This window comes from Rhamphochromis longiceps, linkage group LG2, assembly GCF_057381845.1.
Source record: "Rhamphochromis longiceps isolate RC_006_pf linkage group LG2, R_longiceps_female_GT1.1, whole genome shotgun sequence".
NCBI lineage: Eukaryota > Metazoa > Chordata > Actinopteri > Cichliformes > Cichlidae > Rhamphochromis > Rhamphochromis longiceps.
The window spans coordinates 38927225-38944964 of NC_140558.1; the positions used below are offsets into that span (position 1 = coordinate 38927225).

At 41.7% G+C, this 17740-nt stretch overlaps 1 protein-coding gene and 1 long non-coding RNA gene across 3 annotated transcripts in view; one reads left to right on the forward strand and one right to left on the reverse strand.

Moving 5' to 3' along the window:
* The window catches only part of drp2 (dystrophin related protein 2), a 91301-nt gene that overhangs the window by 19134 nt on the left and 54427 nt on the right, over positions 1 to 17740 (reverse strand). For both annotated transcript variants that reach the window (XM_085428071.1, XM_085428080.1), the window contains exons 9-15: positions 12783 to 12843; positions 10442 to 10503; positions 9855 to 9929; positions 8321 to 8522; positions 5077 to 5162; positions 3163 to 3320; positions 995 to 1161 (exon numbers count right to left, since the gene is read on the reverse strand). In XM_085428071.1, coding sequence (XP_085284197.1) covers positions 995 to 1161; positions 3163 to 3320; positions 5077 to 5162; positions 8321 to 8522; positions 9855 to 9929; positions 10442 to 10503; positions 12783 to 12843 — 811 coding nt within the window. The remainder of the gene's footprint in view (positions 1 to 994; positions 1162 to 3162; positions 3321 to 5076; positions 5163 to 8320; positions 8523 to 9854; positions 9930 to 10441; positions 10504 to 12782; positions 12844 to 17740) is intronic.
* LOC146677919 (uncharacterized) lies at positions 13360 to 17304 on the forward strand. Its single transcript, XR_014914323.1, has 2 exons — positions 13360 to 14084; positions 16540 to 17304. It is a non-coding gene; the product is annotated as an uncharacterized LOC146677919 (long non-coding RNA).

Below are 17740 nucleotides of genomic sequence, written 5' to 3' on the forward strand. Positions count from 1 at the left end.
GACGCATTCAAATTGCTTTCAGTTTTGTGCTTTGTGTATGAATGTGAAATAGTAACTGCTATTATTACATATAGACGTGCACATACATCACTTATATTCTTCACAACATTTGATGAAAATAAACAATATTAATACTCAGAGAGACTTCAAACGACATCCTGCATTATATTAATTTTTTGGGTCAGTTTTGTTCAGAAACCTTCAAGCGTGATGCTAATACTATAGTATCTGCAATGGAGTGTGCAGCTTTTCCTCATTATCTCTCATCATTTTTATTATAAACTAGATTTTCCAGCATTTCCATTCTGAAATGGACTTTTAATTCTGTAATAAACTCAAGTTTAGAATTTGTAGGTAATAAAGTGCAAAAAGATCCTAGGGTGATTATTTTAGATATATCAGAGGCACATGCAGGCTCACAAAGCAGAGTTCAATATAGTTTGGTGTTAAAGTTTTTGGTGTCGGTGGTGTATGGTTGTTGCACAGGTTGTTGGGCAAGGATGCTAGAACCAACATATCCTATCAAATCAGGAACATCATGAAGAAGCGGAAGCTGCACAGACAAAGACTGGAAGAGCACTTGGATACTCCCACTTCTCAGGTGCAGCCACTTCTCTGACAACCCACCCAGGCTGCTGCTGGAAGTAAACTGCGAGAAGCAGGAAGTGTAGATGGTGGGCCGTCGCACAGTTTACTGCTTATATCCTAGTTTTTCATAGGCAGCTGAAAAACAGCTCTTTCTAAATAATGTATAAGGTGGTCGATATGATGCGCTCTAGCAGAACCAGGTTCATTCTTGAGTCTTTGCTTTATGTTTCCTACTTATTATTTGGATTGTTGGTTGACTATTTGTCTTATAGCATGCGCTGTATGTTTCTCATTGCTATGCTGCAGTTGACTGATTGATTTTGATTTCCTTTTAATTAGCCCATATCACTTCAGATCCATATTTATCATTTTATGGAGTACATCTTTGCACATAACACTTGCCTACCTGAAGCCCTTTATGGGACATTGCTTGCAGACGTAGCATTTGGCCTGGTGCTTTGTTGACTCTGCAGCAGCCACTCGGTGAAGCACAGGCAGCCAAACCATGGACTGCGGCTCAAGGCTCATCCACTCCAGGAAGTGAGACACCTCAATAGCGGGTTTCCCTGGGGCCTGAAAAAGGAAGATTAGGGGAGGAAAGAAGCGCAGAAGACTGTAAACAATCCAAATATAGACCAGCAGCAAGTGAGATATGTAAAGTAATTAAAGAAGAAAGTATGTTTCCTTTGCTAACCTACTCGCACAAGGAGTATTGTTTTGCTGAAAATAAGGACTCAAAGAGAATAGAAAAGATAAGAGCGGGACAAAGAGCATGAAAGAAAAGGTAAACCGCTTTGAGATATCTTTCGCTTTTATGCAACAACCTAAACAGTTATAGAGCCACAGTAAAAGAGACATAAATTTAGTTTCTGTGTACACTGCATGTTTGTGGGTTCTCTGTCTCTCCAGCAGATAGCTTGTTGGGAATTCCAGAAAGTGGGATAAAAAGGAAGTCAACCTAATAAAAGAATGACTCGCCAAGCGCTTAAAATCCATGATGTGCTAAATTCTCATTAAGTCTGCATCAGAGATGCATTAAGAGGTTGATTTCCCTGGGGCTCCCTCCACTGCTCAGGCAGGGTAACATAATAAATGTGTGCGTGTATGTGCACTGATCACACAGACTGTGAGGTGTACAGAGGTGTAGAGTCTCCAGGGGATGAAGGAGCTTCTCTCTGTTAGTAGCCAGCTTTGCTCCATGTGGGCGGTCAAATAGCAGTCCCTTGCATACCGAACACCTGGAACTGGCGCTGACTATGCTGTGCATGCCGCTGCATCGCAAAGAGGCACACAGCAGATGGGATGTTTTAAATACCAGCAGGGAAAATAGAGTGATAAACATCCAGTTATCCACGAGAACGCCTCACAATGTGGCAATTAAACAACATGGACTTCTACAATACATCACTTTTGGCAGGATATGAAAATTGTTACGGAAAGAGTTTTTCCCATAAACTTACACATAAAGTAACACCTTCAGCAAACACTTCTATTGTGTAGAAGCCTGTGTTTATATACGAAAAGTGATGCCCCACAAAGTGATCTACCTCACTTTCAAAGTCAAGTGGTAAACAGGCAAATGGGTCACCCCCAAATTCACATTAAATTCATATTTTAGCTACAACTAAATGCCCTGGCATGGAGCAAGTAGAGAAAGGAATTGATTTTAATCAGCCGTAGCTGATACAGCAAGCATGGGCCAGAATAGAGCGTGTATAATTAGAACCTGCTTTGAAAATGAGGGAATTAAAAGGCCATCATTCAGGAAAAAAAAACAAAAACTGTCCTCTTCCTAATAACTCAGTAATTACCTGAGGTCCCAAATTGAATGTCATGCCTTAAAGCTCTTGAAACCTACACGACGTATGCAAATTCAGACAAATTTAGAACATGTAAAAGACACAAAGCATCTTCTTGCTACTTGATGTGCTAGTCACATCACGTATTGTCTAACCCTGACCCTGTAATAATGTGTTTGGTGTAGTTTCTGGCTTTTTTCGGCACAGCAGATTAATGTGTCTACTTACTATAGATGTGCACGGAGAATCTTTTTTCTTTGTAGGAATTAAAAATGTGCTAATGTCAGTAAAACACAACTTTGCAAATCTGGCAGCTTCTGATGTGAGTCGTGACACGGTTTTATTTTTATATGTGGGTTTTTATGGAACTCATCCACCAGCAAATGTTTAATTTTGGCATTCATTTTTCTCTATTTGTAATGCCGCTTTGGTGTAGACAAATTCAATTCGGAATAATTAGAGGTCTTTAATTATTTTCCTGGAGATTAATAAGTGGTTTTAAAAAATGATTGCATTACAATTAAGTTTTCAAGGTGTCTTTCAAATTCCTCATGGTAGCAATTAAGGTATTGTTTCAAAAATTGAAACTAGCACTTATGTTACAGTGTGTGAATATGTTGAGGTATGAACAAAAAATTATCCACACAAAGGCCACAGCAGCAGGATTTGAATTGACATCTCCTCCAACACATGTTTATGTATCAGCAAACTGTGCATGCTTTGTTGCTTTTCTCTGGATTTCCTTGAGCGTGCATGCATGCGAGCGTGTCCTCACCATGCGGAAGCAGCTACGGACACTTGGCTCCACATTGCTGCCCCCAAAAGCAGCAACTTCACCCAACTGGCGGGGGATCTGAATGGCTTCGTGGAGCAGCAGGCTGAGGTGACGCTGGTCTGTTAAACCTCCTGGAGCAGACACCTGGCGGAATAAGTCTGCAAAATGTTTATTAATTAGAATTATTTAAACTGATTATACAGCAGCGCTGTCTCAAAATGTAAATTATGAATTAAATCTCAAATGAAAGCACATTAGGGTAATTAAAAGAAATGGCATACTTCATTTAAAATGAGAGCATACACGCTGAGCAATAAAATATGGAATAGATGAAAAACTTTATTACCAATGGACCTCACATTTCAGATATAAGGTTTCCAAACAAAGCACTGTGGAATAATGTTTACTTTCATGACATACAGAGAGAGACAGAATTGGTATTAGTGGTCTGGCTGGTCAGCTTGGAGATGAAAGACCTGCATAAGTAGAGTCCTGCCAGGGTTTTGAATGAGATCTTTACGAAGCTAGCTGGGAGTCAGCCTGTCGCTGAGGAGATGAATGCTGACAGGCATGCGAGGGTGCTGCACAATGCCAGTACAGGCGTACCATGGATCCCTCTTGCCCATAACACCTGGGCAAGAGGACTAAATAAAGGCACATGTTAAACAGCCAGCACCATGTACACCCTCATAATTAGAACTCTGGTGTGTTGAAGTCAAAGTCAAACACTGAGCTGTTTAATTAAAAAAAGAGTTTGTTTGTTTTATTTTTTACATGATTTATAGAGAATACAGGATATTAAGTGTGCAGCCTGCAAATGTTGCAAACTTTGTAGTAAAACTGGGTTTGCTGCATGGGACAAAGATGGCTGATGACAGCACCCCATTAGGTTTTACAGATCAGGGGTAAAAACAATGAAAAAGTGTCCACTGCAGCCAGCGTCTGTACTTTTGATGCTGTATTTCCTGACCTTTGATTTTTGTTTTTTACACTGATACAAATGTCAAAGGACATAATAGAGGAAACACAAATTAAACATAACACTTAAGAATGCTGAAAAAGTACAATAAAGTTGTATTTCTGTTACTAGAAGGTTGAGGACTCAGTAGTAATCACAAGTAGGATGCTTTCCAGAATTTATTTGTCAAGGTTGATGGAATTTGTATTTATTATTTATTTATATTTACTATTGATAATAATTGATTATCTATCAATTATTTTGAAAATAGGAATTTAGTGACAAATATGGACTGGTTGAACCCCTTTAACCAAGAAAAGGGGGGCCTAACTCACCTCTGGGACCACTGAAGGAAAATCTGTTATCTTTCAGTCTTAGACCTGACACAGATGGTATGCCAGGCATAAATAATCTTGGCATAGGAGAGTGTGAGCATTTTTTTTTTCAAATCATGTATCAACTACAAGCTGCTCCAGCTCCAACCATTGTTAGTTCAAATGCTCCCTCACTATTTTACCAATACGTAAAGGTTAACTAACAGTTTCAGTATCTATCTATCTACCTACCTATCTATAGATAACCAACCGTCTGATTAGCAGATGACCTGCTCCACCTCCTGACCTGCACTAATAAAATATTACAGCTTAATTTATGGTAAAAAAAAAAAAAAAAAAGATGCAGAAAAATCCTAAGATCTTTCCTAATTGACCTGTGAAAAAATGAATGAGAGCCATGAGAGTGTGCATGAATGGTGTCTTTGGCCAGCAATCCTTTTAAGGCTCCTGATGTACTTTGTACAAGTAAAAATGCCTTCTCCATAATGGAAGCAGAGTCATTTCCTCCATTAGAGTAAGTGGATGTCTTTATGTAATACTGGCAATCAGGCCGGTTTTGTTTTGGCTCATTGTTTGCAGTTGAGGAGATGCATTAGGCACATGAGCGAGCATCAGACTTACATTTGTACTTCTCTTGGACGTCTGCATTGCACAAGGTCACCAATCCCATCTTGAAGCTGAGAACTCGCATTTTGCCATTTCGAGCACTGCAGAAAGGAAAGCGAAAAAAAAAAGTGTTCAAATGTGACAGTTTCTGAATGGTGAATAATCTCAAATCATGGCGCACTGGGTCATGATAATAAATTCATACGTTGCTTGAGCCCTGCTGGGAGGGACAAAGTGTGGAGGAATTACACGGGTCAAAAGAAGTGGAGTGTAGGTCAGTGCAGTAGTGTGAAATTGTATTAGAACATAATCAGAGTAACACTGTTCGCAGCCGGAAAGAATTTAGTGCCGAGCTGAGCACCATTGGCACAAACCGGGCTTATCAAATTAACATTTGAAACGCTAAGTGAGAAATCAAGAACATCAAATTCATTGGAGAACTTCAAATCAATGATGTATGAAATTGAATCAAGAATGGAGAATTCTCAGAAGTAAACATTGATGCTATAGATGTGCTAGAAACAGGGACAGACACGGGACTAAGCTTCTAATTCACCAACGGGTCAAAATGTGAGGTAGAGAGATTTTTTCAGGCTAGACCACTACAGTCAAATGGAGTATTCATTCCCCTATTAGATTGAGGGCTGAAATTAGAGCACATGGGTACAACTGGCTGTCAACTCCTCTCACACATTTTCTGCTGTGTACCACATGCCATCTTCAATATGTACCCCAGCGCTGCTCTTCAGGCGACACTTCCCTCCTACTCACCTTGCTAGTGCGGCATGTCTCTAGAGGACACATGTATGCTGCGATATACTGTAGGACACATTTCACTGAAAGAAAACGGCTGTAAAAATGGTCACGCAAACACACACACACCTCATTCACATTCCCCGCTGCTATCTATTGGAAAACAAAAAGCAATTACCGGAATTTATTCAGAAGGTAAAGTCCCTGATTGTCTCTCATTAGCAGCAAGTAGTTAAGAGCTACAGACTGCATTTACAGTCCTCGTGGGGTTATCCCTGGATTTCAGAGGCTGCTCTAAGGGGTTTCTCTTCGGAGAACAGCAGAAAATGGTCAATCAGGAACAAAGATGGGTGAGTGTTTGTGTCAAAGAGGATTTGTTTCGACTGTGTCTCAGAGGAGATGAATGGCTCTCTGCCTGGACAGTGTTATTGGAGGCTTTGTCACGATGTAGCTGTTTACAGATGTCTGTGGTTACATCAATGTGCAAACAGACTCTTGTTTATGACAATGACAAATTGTTCAAAATAGATTTTTTAGTAAGTTATGACATCACAAACAGTGACTGTGCATGCAGTGTGTACCATATTTATTTAATTTGATCAATGTTATTAAGTCTAGTGACCTGATGCAATAACAGTAGTGCTGAATGAGACCTGGTTCTGCAAAATCCTGATATTATGGTCATCCTAGACCCATTTCAAGCCTTTAATACTATCCTACTCATTAAGAATTACATAAAGCATCAAGTAGTTGTAAGCAAGGATCCACTAGAGAGCAGCTGATATTCCAGATGGAAAATAAAAAACATTCAACAATCTAAGTGATTTACAGTTGCTATGTGAATTAAATCCATAGAGCCCCATATAGTCAATATAAAAGCCACAGTTTTGCCTCATTCACGGACATTCAGCAACATTGTGCTTCGAGCAACCAGTGCCTATATTGTAAGGATACTGATACTTCACTGTTGATGTTTTGTTTATATGAGCTTGGCACTGACTTAAAATATCCTGAACTGTGGGTATAATATGAAACTTTATGAGCATTATATGACAGAAATGAATGTGTCATTTATAATAAAAATGCTGCACTGCTTTGGCTTTACACTGCATGAATACTGACCTTTTCCCTCCATACATTATTCTTCCTTGTTAATACCTGCTACCAGCATTACCCACGAGGCAGCGGCACTACTGACAGTTTGGTTGGAGAGTCAGGTGTGGTCTCGTATTCGTTTTGTAAGCTCACTTCTTTTAACTCCATTCCTAAGAACTTTTTAAAAAAATTATATTTTCATTAATGCTTTCAAATTGGGCAGTTTCTCTTTGAAATCCCTGATATCCACCTTCCATCCATCCATCTTCATCCGCTTTATCCGGGCCGGGTCGCGGGGGCAACAGCCTAAGCAGAGAGGCCCAGACCTCCCTCTCCCTAGCCACCTCCTCTAGCTTATCCGGGGGAACACCAAGGCGTTCCCAGGCCAGCCGAGAGATATAATCTCTCCAGCGTGTCCTGGGTCTGCCCCGGGGCCTCCTCCCGGTGGGACATGCCCCGAACACCTCGCCCAGGAGGCATCCTTGTCAAATGCCCGAACCACCTCAGCTGGCTCCTTTCGATGTGGAGCAGCAGCTGCTCTACTCTGAGCCCCTCCCGGATGGCCGAACTTCTCACCCTATCTCTAAGGGAGAGGCCAGCCACCCTTCGGAGGAAGCTCATTTCTGCCGCTTGTATCCGCGATCTCGTTCTTTCGGTCACTACCCACAGCTCGTGGCCATAGGTGAGGGTAGGGACGTAGATCGACCGGTAAATTGAGAGCTTCGCTTTTACACTCAGCTCCCTCTTCACCACGACGGACCGGTGCAGCGTCCGCATTACTGCAGCTGCAGCCCCAATCCGTCTGTCGATCTCCGGCTCCCTTCTCCCATCACTCGCGAACAAGGCCCCGAGATACTTGAACTCCTCCACTTGGGGCAGGAACTCATCCCCGACCCGGAGTGGGCACTCCACCCTTTTCCGGCTGAGAACCATGGCCTCAGATTTGGAGGTGCTGATCCTCATTCCCGCTGCTTCACACTCGGCTGCGAACCGTTCCAGTGCGAGCTGGAGGCCCTCACCCGATGAAGCCAACAGAACCACATCATCCGCAAAAAGCAGAGATGAGATTCTGAGGCCACCAAAGTGAAAGCCCTCCACCACTTGGCTGCGCCTAGAAATCCTGTCCATAAAAATTATGAACAGAACCGGAGACAACCCTATAAAACCCTTTACTCAGATTAATCAGTATAAATATAACAGAGAAATAGAAATCAGTGATAAAACATTAAAGGCAGATTAATGCTGGATTTAAACTTGTCCAACTACAAAGTATGTCTGCTGGTTGTGTCTACTTGATAAGCCACTGGTTTATAAGAGCGAAGCTGAAATACAGACACAGATACCTGCTGCAGTTCTTAACACAAGTAAGTTTTAATATATATTTCACTTTTGATTTTTTCAACCTACTCACCTGTCATAGACGTTGAGCAGCCAGTTAAGACACATATCAACACAAAGTGGAATGTTAACCAGGACGGACCTCTCTTCCTCCAGCTTCTCATACAAAGCTGTCAGGCCATGAATCACCTCAACCACATCCATCACATGATCTGCCTGCTGCAGCTCCTGCTCCCGGAACATCTCCACAAGGCTACTCAGTGCCACTAAATCCACTAAAAAGAACACATATTTATTTAGAGACATAAATATGGCACAATATTGTGTTATGTTTACAAGCATGTGTACATGAGCTAAAGCCTAAACATCCACATATAACGACACATGACCCCACATTCACTTTCAAACACACATACAGTCACAGCGGGATCATCATCCACACCTCAGCAAACGAGAGCATGGGTGACAGCAGTGCTTATTCACCCTTTTTGCCCACTTAAGCCCTACCAGATGTTTCAAGAGCAGTGACACAAATTTGATTTCGCTCTTCTAAACTAATTTGATGGCCCATCCCTAAGAGTGGAGTTAAAAGGGTGTCCGTTGATGCCAGGTATAATTGGATAGCACGGTAATGTGGTAGAACAGAGTGAGATAACAGTAGTATTTTAAAGGTTGGGAGGGAATCAGCTTAAAATGTATTTCTTATGCAGCACTACTCAATCATTCAAGACGTGTGCAGAGAGAAAAAAAGAGCGAGAATTCTGCAGTTATCAGTGCAGCCTGGCAATTAAGTTCTGTAACGATATCAACTAGTAGACCCGAGGAGTGAGAGATAAGAGAGCAGGCAAGAGAAAGGAAGTGGGAACGTGACTGAAAGGGGGTTTTTAGAGTGCTCCATGCATGGTGAGTTCTTATTACAGGAACGTGGGATCTAGAAGGGAAAGAAGGTTGAAAGGGAGTGGTAAATGAAGGTAGAGAAGGTAGAAAAACAGGCTGAACATGAATAACTGAATAGGTGTGAAACTGGGCACTTTTAGGGATACCAAATACGAGAAGGTCTGTGGTCAGGGGAGTTCGAGTACTACACCAATGCTGGAAATGGATGAGATGTAGGGAAGAAGAAAAAGAAAGCAAGAAAGAAAGGCCATGTTGGAGGTATTGACCCTGAAGTGGCATACAATCAAGCTTCAACCATGCAGCAAAAACTAATTGCCTCCTATTATGTAACTCAAATGGACCAATTAATAGCTAATTACCCAGAATGCTAACGATTCAGGTCGTGATGAAAATGAGGACGGAATCTGGCAGTAGAGTAGTTCTTCTTGTGGCTCTTGAGTTTTTCAGTACTTTTAATTGCTGCATTTCAAAGCTGACAGTATAGGAAAATGCAAAGAATATTTTCAACCACATTTCTATGTAGGGTACAAAAGAGCGCTGATGCTTTCGACAACCGAATAAAGAAACATGCCGCAGCTAATCATTATATCTCATTCCTGAAGAGAGCTTGTCACGGTGGATTAGTGATGGTGCAGGATAACTGTATATCACTTAACCAGCCATTTCAGCACAGCAGACAGAAAATAGCGTCGATGAAATACTGTACGTACGTCTCAGAGCTTTCTGAACCCGCCGCAGCTTCATTGCTGTTCTGTATGCTGAGAATTTGATGTTGTTCAGATCCGCTAATAGAAGGAGAGATGGATAGAAAGATTAGAGAAAACAAACTCATCCTGCATGACTCCGCTATACCATTGAGAAATTAGACATCATGTGTCCCCCCTGTTTATCACACCACTGCAGAAATCATTAGTAGTTTACTGTGATAATATTATTATCTGTCTGTGTGCATGCATGCCTTTTTCTAAGCTGAACACGTGTATCTGACAGCGGGCCTATCTCCCCTGCAAGCTCGCCGTGTCACATCAGATTAATGGTAAAATACATGATGTCGTTTAATCACAATTAATTAAAGGCTAAGCAAGAAGCAATCACAGAGCTGGCAAATTGGGCCTCGCAGGTTAATGACAGTAGAGATGTAGTCCCTAAGGTGTTTGAAATAAAGGTCCCTTAATGAGCTATATGACAGGACCTTCAAAGCTGAAGCCCGGTGGTGCCGTGTTACTGGTTCTGCTGCAGCCCAGTGGGGTTCCTGGACGAATGAGCAAGAGGGTGTTTTAATTGTCTCCTTACTCACCCAACGCTTGATACAGTTCTGTCATCTTTGGATGGTCCCAGCATGTCGTCTGGGCCTGATGGCTGATGGAAAGAAGATTTCATTAGGAAGGCAAAGAATCGAGGTACTCATTTTCAGGCCAGAGAGGTAAAAATGGAGCACAAATGAGCCAAAGGGGTAGAGTCTGGCAGGTGTGGCAGACAGCAAAAGGAGTGAGATGAACGAGTAATAAGTAAGAGATAAAGAGGAGAAACAGAGGGCAGAATACAGTGACCATTATTTAGGATAAGACAAAAGATTGTAGGATTGGAAAGAGCAGACATCAAAAGTTTTGTTACACTACAGCTCTCATGGAGACCCAATCACAGTAGCTTTAAAGACTTTCCTCAGAAAAACAATATAAAATCCAACTCATATCTGCATAAAGAAAATACATTTACACTTTTCTCTCCCAAGACTAGCTCGATGGGAACATTTAAATGTAGAAAATCTATAAAAGAGATTCAATAGAAAGAACAACCACAGGAATATAAATGGGAAACTCCAAATGAGGAAGCCTGCCAGCCCAGGACCCAGGAGGCTTTTAGGGCAGTGCTCATCGTTTTACCTGTGCGAGCACTCACTGATTGGTACCCAGTGGAGTGCTACTCAGATGCTACTTCCACTCCCACTGGAATAGTAATATAGCCCATAAAGAACTGACTAGTGAACTAAAGCAAAACCCATGAAGCTTTGTTTCAAATGATTAAGAAGACAAATACTTTTAGGAGAACAAACTGTACCAATGTTTGCAATACATATACAATAGTGTATGAACACACTCCTGAACAAACATATCCACGGTTCAATTATGAAATCTATAACGCTCCAAAGATAAACAGTATTGATGAGGTAAACAGATAAATGAGTTCTTAGGCAAACAGGGCTCCCAGTGGCACAACAGAATTTCGTCTTAATCATTTACAGTTGATCCACTCTTTAACAAATATTTGGCTAATGGGAAGCATTTGTTTCTAATCTAATGAAGGTTTATTATACTCCACGTGATGGATTTGCTTGTACAATGGATACATTTTCCCAAATTGACGCAGAAAAACTAGTTTCTCTCTCTACAATCGTTCTCAAGAGGAACACTGTGTGTTATAAGAGAGTTTATTATAGGAAAAAAATCTCTAGGCATTGGTTGGTTTTTGCAGTTAAGACCTCTTAATGCCGCCCACATCTCTCTATTTCCTTCAGTGATTCAAAGGGGCCTGGGTCTGGGCGTATGGCCGATGGCTTTTTTCCCCCCAGCTTATTTCTCTACCACAAAAATAATGACAAGTGAAGAGGAGATAGGCATAGCTTGAGCATGTGATTGACATGACAAGCATTAAGTGATTTTCTATTGCAGCTTTCATGTTGACTGACACTGACGTAGCTGGAGCAGATACAACTGAAACAAGCAAAAAACAAAAACCCAACATCAACAAAAACAAAAAAACGTCCATTAAAGGAAACATCTAACATGAGCACGATAATGGAAATAAAATCAGTATGAAAATTCAGTGTAATCATTGAACTATGATGCAGGTACTCCATGTTTCACAGACTTTATTAGTTTGCTACATCTGCTACTACAGTTTGCTACTACATATTCAACTGCCCTTTCTCTCACTGTGAGATCTCAACTATAAAAAATAAGAAGATACAAAGCAAAGAACATCCAGTAACAGGGGCTTTATATAGAAACAGTTTACTTCGAGACACCAAATGTTAAATAACTTAATGCTACAATTATTTTCTACCAGATTAGTTGTAGTTTGAGATGCAGTTTGGGTGATTCCCAGTCCCTGGCTATGGACTGAGGGATCAGTGTGTAAACCTGTGTATTCCTGCCATGTAAGAGTCTTTGGTCAGCTATTCTTAAGAAATTATCACCAGAAACTGCAAAAAGCATGTTCTGCCATTGTTAGAGATATATTTAATGCCTTGTCTCTACATAATAGTGAATGACATTTGATCTGCAAGTGTCTCCATATTTTTTCTTTCTAACTTTCTCTTGTCAATAGAATTGCAAAGCCTTTGTCTGTTTTTGTCTGACGATGCATTCATCTTGCTTTAATAAACTCCTCTAGCATTGTAAATAGACAGCACTGACTAAGGCTTCTGTGATTAGTGTTCTGTAAAAAGTGAGCACAGAACATTTGGCCATACCTATAAGACCAGACGTAAAAATACTGCACCACAGGTAAAAATGCAATATGTCTACCAGCTTTGAAAAATAGCAAATGAGCCCAATTTTGATCTAACGACTTAATCTGCCGTGGAAAAAGTACATTTGCTCCGACAACACAGACACTGACCGTGAAGTTGCACTTACTTGATGTAGTAGGGCACTTTGTTTGGGGAGATAGCACGCTCCCATGGTATCTGCACCGAACCTGTACAAATACAGAGAGACAAAATCAATTTTGAAATAGGGATGTCATGCATGAACAGCCATTGTGCACAGTGTCCCTGTCAGCATGTCCAGACACCATATCCATTCAGGCCTTCTTAACAGAGCTAAACAGGCACAGTACAGCCAAAGAGACAAGTCTATTGTGTGGGATTTCCACAGAGTATTGGTTTGTTTGGCACGGCGTAATAGAATACTGGAGGTAGAGAAGACGGTGACACGGGATGACTGTAGCATTTAACGGTCCCCCCAAACTGAACCACAGGAGATTCAGCAAAGAATCAAAGAGGGTGCAAAGACAATACCAAATTACACTCCATGTCACTGCCCATCACTGTTTAATGACATGGGACAATGCAGACCTGTGTGCTCTGTATCTATAAAACACACCAAACATTAAAATCACATTAAAAACACTAGCACATAGGTGAAGTCAATAATTTATCATCTTGGTAGTTAGTTGGACATCTACCACTCACCCTAACAACTATTAGATTATTCTGTTATTATATGTTACCTTATATATGTAATCAAAGTAGTTGAATTAGAATACTGCTGTAGATCACATTATACCCTTTAATATAGAGTGTGTGAGCTGTATGTAGTTTAGTTCTCATTATACTTTTGAGTTAACAGAACATATTCACATATTAGTTCATTAGATAAATGTGCATCACTCTGTATCCTTGATCTGCTGGGAATGTGTTACACTGTTTTCTTGACATGCTTAATTGTTGAATCATGAAGAGAAGGTTGTAAGCAGGAGACTCTGTGTCTAAAGACAGGGGAGATAGATAGACCACATTCCACACCCCCACCTTACAGAAAGCAGAGAAACAACTGCCGAGGTCATAACTTAGGCGCTGTAACAGAGAAAAAATGTGATGTTTTGGCTTTTACGACTAGCTGGGGGCCACTAGAGACTATAAAAAGCTGAGCAACCCGTCACCATTTTGAGACATGTGCCTGACCCTCTGGTAGCATCTCTCCCGTCCGGACGTTGTAATGCTCTGACTGTTGAATTGTATGGAAATAAATGATTGTTGATTGAGCATTGATACACCGAGTATTGTCCCTCCTTCAGCCCAAAGATTCAAAGAATTGGGAGATTTCAACAACTTGGTGCCGTGTGACCCGGATCTTTGGTGTGCTGAGGAGGTGTAGATTTGGCCTTTGGTGAGATCGTGGGGCAAAGTGAACAGAAGGCCGGCCTAAAACAGAAAGGTAAGCACAGCCTGTGCATATTGGGCTTTCCAAATTAATCTGTTCGCTGAGTCACATGTATTTTCACAGTAAATTTGTCGGTGTCTGGTTTTTGGCGCAAGATACTAACAACATAAGTTGAGGCTGAATTCCAGTGTGTTAAATAAACTGCTTCTACCGAGATACTAATAACATACTACGTTGGACTAGTTGCAGTAAACTGCTTCTACCGAGATACTAATAACATACTACGTTGGACTAGTTGCAGCCACTTTACCTTCCACATTTAATTTTGTCTAATACTGGCTTCTGTAGCAATAATACGTTAGAATTTCTTCTGAAGACGCGGCCATTAGTCCAGTACATTGAAGTCGAGGTTTGTTTATTTTGTTTATGGTGTCAGTGACGTCCTGGCTTTTGCCGGCTATGAAATAGAAGTTGATTTAAGGAAAAGCAGATGCTGGCTTCACGGTGCAGTTGAACGCTGGCAACGCGAGAGCGAAACACGTCCGTAGGTTTGGTTTATGATACGGCGTGTTCCGGTGGTGCGGCCGTGAAGTGCAGTAGTGGTTGGTGCTAATTTAGTACATTGGATAGAGGTTTGACGGTGGTTTGTGGCGTCAGTCGAGTTTTAAGGGCTGCGGTCATAATACAAAGTAAAATTTTAAGTACATAGAGCAACACCTGGTTTATGATGTCAGGTATAACTTCGGGGATGCAAGCATCACTTTTATGATGCGACTTTGCCCCGTTGTGGCGGTCATAAGCGCAGAGAAAGGGGTATTTTGGTCTATGGTGCAGTGTGCTTTAAGAAGATCTAATAGTTGAGCTCAGAGGTTTCTGTGCAAATTTCTGCTGATGAGAGGCGCTCTCTGTGTGTCACACTGATGGTGTAACGCGCTGTGTGTGTAAGGCGCGCTCTGGCTGTGTGTGAGGCGCGCTCTGAGTGTGCTTTTTGTGTGTGTGAAGTCTGAACACAGTGACAGTGACGGTTGATGTGTTTGATTAGGAGGACATTAGAGCAAAGACACATTTTAGGATCAAAGGTTGATGCCTAGTGTACCTGTGGAAATAATTTTGCCCTAGGAGTGGCGACCCTCCTGTTCGTGGACGCGCGGCCAGGACCGGCGGCGTCCGGGTGCCGAGGTGGTGACTTGGGGAGGTGAGGGCCCCCGCATAGCTACGGAAATAACACTGGAACGGCCGTGTAATCACGGGTTCACATTTATTCCGGACTAGAACAAGACACATTTTGCGAACAAAGGTTGAGTCTAGATTAGTAAAGAAATATAAAAAAAGGTTGAATTCCTCGTTTCAGTGGTTTGAAATAGTTGTGTGCCTGTCCCCTGACGAGTGTGAAATTAAAATAAAGAGGGAATTTGGAGCCACATAGAGATAGACGGGCATAATTGGGTGTATTACTCTGTGGTGTAATAAAAATAAAAAAGAGAGATAGTAAGAGGTGTGCAGTGGAGAATTATGGAGGAGTACAGAGAGGAATGTGTTGGGAGACTGGCGTACAGTTTACGCTGTCAAGGTAGGCGGGTTGCCTGCTTATCTGTTTAACATGTGATGAAAATGAAATTAAATAAATCTCTTAGTGTGTTAATACAGGAAGCTGCGGACCCGGACCAACTGCCCCCACAAGCACAGCGGTCGAAGCAAAATTATAGGTAATGGGAACCACACCCAGCACGAATCAGCAGCTGTGAAAAAGACAGCAGCGAGGAGAGAATTAGAGGAGAAATTAAGAGAAGTTTTAACACATAAAATTGGGGCCAACGGACTTGTGGAGGTTGGGAAGGCGTCCGGAGCATCACAACAAAAAGGTGAAACAAAAACACACAAGCAGAGAAATCTGAGAGAAAGGCTCCTTTTAAGGTAACGCCTAGTTTGAGAAAAGATAAAATTAACCTGCTTTTATACAAATGCACATACACGCAATGAAGAAACAGCTTACACTCATGAACACGTGAAGATTTTCCAGCAAGGTTAAAGAAAAATTAACATACTTAAATGATGAAGTCTATACATTACTGACAAAGAAACCCTCTGGGTTGCAGGACAACAATTTAACTAAAAAAAAAAAAAAGAAAAAAAAAAAAAAGAAAAAAGGAACACTGGTCTAACCAACCAGGCAAGACGCAACAAATTTAGTGGTAAAAAGAGTCAAATTGTGACATGTTTTCTGTTGATTGATTAATAAAAGTGATTACTGAATGAAAGAAAATTCCTTTTTTGGGTTTTTAAACATGATCTTAAGAATTTTAATATGTACTTGTGTTGTCCTGTCAACTTGGTGGGTTAGGAGTTGATTATATCGGGAGAGAAAAAACAAAAAAAAAGGGGGAGAGAAGGCTGACACAGGGCCTGGCCCCGTTGTCTCCCCTCTGAATAACACAGCCAACACAACAACATTTTCCTGTTCGTTTGTTTTTGTTTTGTTTTTGTTTTTTCTATACATATTTAATTACAGGCTGCTTTGCCGGCCCTGAAAGCCGAGGCTGACTGGACTCCTGCTCTCCCCCATACGTGACACTGACCAAATGCTGCAACAGCTGGACCCACAACAACGACCTGAGAATGTCAACAGACCTGCAGGAATGTGATCTCATGCAGCCGAGACGGAGAGCACTAAACCTAAGGCCCGTTTCACTACACGGGGGAAAATTCCCAGACTGCGTCAGCTGACAGAGCTGTGACGAGACGCCCGCCAAGCCCGAATGAAAAGTAAGGCCGAGCGAAAGAATGCTGACCTTGATAACTTTGCATTCACACTGTGCAGGACAGTGATGGACCAACACGGATGATCGGGTGGCGAAAAAGGGCGTGACCGAGACAAGAGGAGTAACTGAGGACAGAAGGCACCTCAGAATGGACAAAAACACAGAAGAAGATGCAGGTTTCACCTGCGGTGAACATCGACACTGGAGAAAGGACTGCCCCAATTGGGGTCAGAACCAGGACGGACTGAATTTTGAGCAGCAGCAGCAGCAATGGTCGCAAACAAACTGAAAAGGAGGGGGGCAGGACCCCAGGGCATGCTTCAGGCCGTGGTTTACCCAGAACACCAGAACAGGAAAGTGATGAACACAAACACCCACACAAACACACACATCTACATGCACTGACTCAGAATGAAGAGAAACAAACACACACACACACACACACACACACACACACACACACACACACACACACACACACACACACACACACACACACACACACACACACACACGTCTCCAAACACACAGATTCAGAATGAAGTGAAATACACACATGAACACGTGCACTCGTTGAGTGAGTGAGAAATGACACACACACACATATACACACACACACACACACATACACACACACACACATTGGAATGCTGATTCACTGAGAAGTGATCCACATACACACACACACACACACGCTGATGCAATGAAGAATGCTTTGCTTATGCTGATATGCAAAATGCTGCACACAAACATCCCAATGCATAATTTTTATGAGGAGCCATTGATTACCATTAAATACTTAGAATGTGTTATATGTCACCTAGAAGGCATTTATGTAGATTTTAGGAATAAGCTCTAAAACGGTTTGGTTATGAAAACAATGTCTGTGCGTGATGTCTGTTTATGGCTCAAGGCCTTGACTGAATTCTTTGCTGTGCTTCACACAGCCCT